Below are 4,972 nucleotides of genomic sequence, written 5' to 3'. Positions count from 1 at the left end.
AACAGCGGTCACTGACATCTCAAACACACACAAACACACACACACACACACACACACACACACACACACACACACACACACTCTTCCTTACCTGTATATCATGTGAGTGTAATGTGACCACACTGAGCTCCACTCCTCTGTCACTACAGCTCTTCAGCATCTGCACCACCTCGCCATGTTTGGCCCATTTACAGTCCTGTCCGTCCACTGCCACTATGTAGTCTCCCTCCCTTAGTCCCGCCTCCTACGGCACAAACATTAGGAAAGATCCACATCATTTGTCAATCACTAAAAACTGCACTGTTAACAAACAAATTTGGCAACAAATTCAAAATTATTATTATTATTATTATTAAGTAAATAAACAGTGAATCAGAATGTAACTTTTGTAACTGCTTCTAATCATCTCATAGTTGTACAGAAAGTGGAAGACTGGAGCAGTACTGCTGTAACTGATGCACATAAAGCTCAGTGGAGTTTTGTCTTACCGCCGCGCAGCCTCCAGGCACCACTCCAGCCACCAGGACGGGGGAGTCTCCTCTGAGCGTGAGACCCAGTCCACCCTCTCCTCTCTGCAGGCAGATCACACGTATCGGACCCCAGCGAGCCCGTGCACAAAACACTGACAGAGGCCCCTGCAGCACAGCGAAGAGAGGTTTTTAATGCTTTCTTAATTGGCGCTACGTTTTCATTCACTGAGGCAGTAAATGTGTGTATTTCTTACAATGAATGTGTCTTACCAGTCTTTGGAAGATATCAGTAACTTGCACTGTGGAGAAGTTGGGTGGAGTGATGTCTGGTTTCTGATCGGTTAGAGCTGTCAACAGAAGACAATCACTTACTGTCAATTAATCATGGTTTCATATCTTTAATGTTTGTCTTCAAACAGATACTTACACTGTATCTCTGGAGCCTCTGCGGTTTCATCAAAGTCGTCCTCTCTGTCCAGCTCTGAGTACTTGTCCAGAGAGCGTTTGTGTGTGAGAGACAGCACGTCCTGCAGGATGTCCATCTTCCTCAGGATCTTACACAGACTGTGGACGCGCATGGCCTCCTCATGTCTGATTACCGCACGCCTCAGGTGAGCTTTACCTGCAGACATGTAATCAGACATTATTTAAACAACAAAACAAAGTCGTATTTCGGGACTAAAGATAATCTTGCTTTCGTGCACTCACCAAGTTTTCTTCTTTTTTCAGGGTCTCGTAAAACCTGGCTGAGCGGTGGCCCTGCAGGGACGTTGATGTAGAACTGGAGGAAAGCCTTCTCTGCTTCCTCATCAGCCTCCTCATCCTCAGCAGACACTACAGAACAAGACATTCCCAGTTAATGTGTAGATATAGTACACAGAGTGTGTTTTGGGTAATTTGTGATTCAGGTCTGTTTGGCGACACCTGAAGTCCTTGAACGTCCTCCTTGATTTACATTTTTCTTATGATGCGTTTGCAGTCTATCCATAATTTTGTCCCTACTCCAGTTTTATGTTGGTTTATTCTGTACATACGACATGTATCCATCCTTTTGTTTCTCTGAAATGTAGCTTTAAAAGTGTGTTTTTGTATACATCTACACCTTAAGTCTTCATGTATTTATCTCTATACTGCATTTTTTTTATGTGCAAACAAAGACCATTAAAATAGAAACAACTGAATGTGGCTGAGACATTAGTTCCTCTGCAGAGGCAACAGTGAGCCCTCATTGTCATATTAAATGAAATATTCAGAGCGCTTTGGTGCAACTTACACGTGTGGTCACAGAGTGCCACAGCAGCGTAGTAGTGTGAGAGCGCGCGGAAGTGTTCAGATTTGACCTGAACCATGGACGCCCAAGAAAACGGCACGTAGTCCTTCATCAGAGGTTGCGTCACGGTCTGCTGCACTAACAAGTAGACGTCTGACACCTACAGGAGACACACGTACAGGGTGAGAGTCACGGCATATAAACCGTAACAACACACAACCAGAGACATGTTAACTCACCCGTGCAGCCTCTTGTGCCAGGCGCAGTTGGGAAGTGAAGTGTGTGTCCTGTGTGGTGAGTGTAACACGTTCAAACACACACTCCTGCACCTGGGCAACCATCAGTCGTACCAGCATGCATAGCGACGGACTACTCATGTCCAGACTCGGAGCGTTGGAGAAATTCTCCTTAAGGTAATTAAACGCACCTAAAACACACAAATATGCAAAATATAATTATGTTGTTCTGAAATAATTAATTTAACAAACAGCCAATTGACAGAAAATGAACTAAAGTAAAACTGTTTGGCCGTCCTAACTGTGGAGCATTCAGGTTAAGTATGTGCTGTTTCAGTACCTGCGGCTCTCTGAAAGGCATCTATAGCTTTGTCTATGCCCGCCGTTGCAGAGCGGTCCTGCCGTGCTCCAATCTGTGTGTACAGAGCACCGATGTTGAACAACACACTTCCTTTCTCAAAGGCCAACGTACGCTGACACGACGGGACGCCTGTCAGAGAGTCGTACCTGAGGGACAGATGAATAAAATTAATTCATGCATCCTGTTGGTGTGTCATTAACTGTCTTATCAATCATCCACCTTTTTAACTTACTATGCAGTCCATATATTATATAAGAACATGAGGTTGAAGTGCACACTAAGCTTTAAGAGTGTTTACTTCTATACTTAGTTTTATACTCATATATACATACATATTCTTTAAAGATATTGGCACCACCAGTGTCTCAGACTTTTAGCTCAACATGTTAACTAACTGGAGACTTAATTCAGCTTAAAATCTGTTAACAGGGTCACAGACCCAGGAGGAGGGAGAGTGCAGATGATTAGTACAAGCAGGTACTGAGATGAAACATTATCCCGTTGTACCCAACAAAAGTGGCGGTAATACCAAATACCGGACTGTTGCGCCACCTGAATTACCGCAAACAAACAGGAAGTAAAGCTGGCTGCAGGCCCGGCAGAGCAGGGATGATATTTAAGCAGGCCAATCACAGAGCTGTTTGCTCAGGTAACGATAGCTCGATAGAAAGTGCTTCACAGAATACAAGTGTCTAATTAAAGTGAGGATTAACTTGTCTTTGCCTCACTTGACAAACCAGGGGTCAGTACGTGTAACGCAGGATTCAATAACCTCCAGGCTTTTACGTTAACAAGAGCTCGAGTCCTACCAGTGGAAGTGTACGCCCAGGTTCCTGTGTAGGGGGAAGAAGCGCTGGTCCAGGTAGTACATCTGGTTGTAGTACTCCATCAGTAGCTCCAGACCGGCCTGGTTACGACTGGGTGTACGCATGGCCTGGCCCAAACAAAAACCCAACAACAGCACACGTAAATATACAGACAGATAACTGTTTTTATTCTTTCTACAGTTCTCCAGTGTCTGACAAGAGGTACACATTGATTTTCTACAACCCCCTTAATGAAAAACAGATTTAATACAGAACTACACCAAGCTTTGTTTTGTATGAAGTTATATAAGTGCATTTATTAACCTGTCTGAGCTCCATAAGCTCCTTGATCTCCTTGTCGTAGAGAGAGCTGTCCTCTCCGTAGTGCTCACAGATGAAGTCCTGTGAGGGGAGACAGACAGCCACATAATAACAAAGCTGTTTGGCAGGTCAGGTACTCGGTAATATTTAAACAAACAAGTAGAGAAAAATGGTTTGTTGTTTGACCAGACTTTACCCATGTAATATATCAACTATTGGGTTGAAAACTGTTTTTTACCTTTGACACATATTTAAGTGTAAATGTTTTTTTGTAACACATTACATCTTCTTCCTAAATTTATTAATCACTTTACAGTTGCTAATCAAACAGTTATGTTGTTCCTGGCATTACATAAGTTCTTTAATTATCTGCATAATGGGTGGATAGAAAACAACGATCGCCTGAGACTCCTTTGCTTTCGACAAGGAGGATTCCTTAAACTCCGACACTGACGTCATTGGATATTTGAAGTCGGGATTAGAGATGGAGATCCTGAACCGTTTTCCTACAATATCGTCCAATAGCCATCTAGTGCACCTGTGGAGAGGCTCTTCAGCCTGTGAAGTCTTGACTCCATGTTGACTCAGAGGAGCCAAACAATTTGAGAGGCTCCTCCTCATGAGGTAAAACCACTGCTTTAGTAAACAACACGTCAATAAGCCTGACTACTCTACAATAAAGCCACAGTTTGGTGAGTGAGTGGCTCCACTGAGTTTGTTTGAGTGTGTTTGGCTCGTTCGAGGCTTCACCTGGATAGAAACCGTGAAGTCCACCTCTTTGGTTTCTTTTAATCCGAGCGGGATCATGGGAACATTAACAGCCTCGCTGTGAAAAGAAATAAAAACAGTATGAGTGTGTGTGTAATCTTTCACAGGTTACACTAATGTAACACACCAACACACAGAGTGGCAGTCAGGTCAGCACTGCCATCTGCTTGTCTTCAAACCCAGCAGGCTCACTGCTCCGTGCTTCATCCTGCTAATAAGCTAAAGCCTAGTATTAACCCTTACAGCCCCGACACCCCCCCACAGCCAGCCTCCCATTCACAATGAACATAAACACGCACACACGCCATGGGGTCTTTAATGACACTCTAATCAGGGGATTTATCCCTCCCATGACCCGCGGCTGCAGAGGGAAAAATCTCCTGGCTGTGAAGGACTGCGCACACACACACACACACACACACACACACACACACACACACACAAACACAAACACACAAACACACACACACACAATCTTGGCCTATTTATTATTTGTTCCACGAATTCCAGGTCACTCTAATTAGTCTAATGAGAATTATAATTGGTGAAAAGACTGTGTATTCACACTGTGTGTATGTGCTGTTATATAGTCTTTGTGGGGACTAATTAATGTTTTAGAAGAGGGTTAAGACTTTAAGTTAAAGTTAGGTTTCAGTTGAGGTTATGGTGAGGGGCAAGGGAATTATATCAATGTGGGTCCTCATAAGTATAGAAGTACAAGTGTGTGTGTGTGCGTGTGT

The 4,972-nt window shown here is 43.7% G+C and overlaps 1 protein-coding gene across 1 annotated transcript in view; it reads right to left on the bottom strand.

Moving 5' to 3' along the window:
• rhpn1 (rhophilin, Rho GTPase binding protein 1) overlaps nt 1-4,972 on the bottom strand; it is a gene marked incomplete in the record, with an annotated part of 15,678 nt that overhangs the window by 2,243 nt on the left and 8,463 nt on the right. Inside the window, 11 exon segments of the mRNA XM_035654151.1 lie at nt 92-244; nt 489-635; nt 741-817; nt 898-1,092; nt 1,179-1,304; nt 1,744-1,900; nt 1,980-2,167; nt 2,317-2,483; nt 3,147-3,271; nt 3,468-3,545; nt 4,215-4,290. Of these exon segments, the coding sequence (XP_035510044.1) occupies nt 92-244; nt 489-635; nt 741-817; nt 898-1,092; nt 1,179-1,304; nt 1,744-1,900; nt 1,980-2,167; nt 2,317-2,483; nt 3,147-3,271; nt 3,468-3,545; nt 4,215-4,290 (1,489 nt within the window).

Source organism: Morone saxatilis, unplaced genomic scaffold (genome assembly GCF_004916995.1).
Source record: "Morone saxatilis isolate NCDOM2014 unplaced genomic scaffold, NCSU_SB_2.0 Contig12, whole genome shotgun sequence".
Classification (NCBI taxonomy): Eukaryota; Metazoa; Chordata; class Actinopteri; family Moronidae; genus Morone; species Morone saxatilis.
The sequence above is the reverse complement of the archived record's forward strand: the minus strand, read 5'-3'. Positions and strand labels throughout refer to the sequence as shown.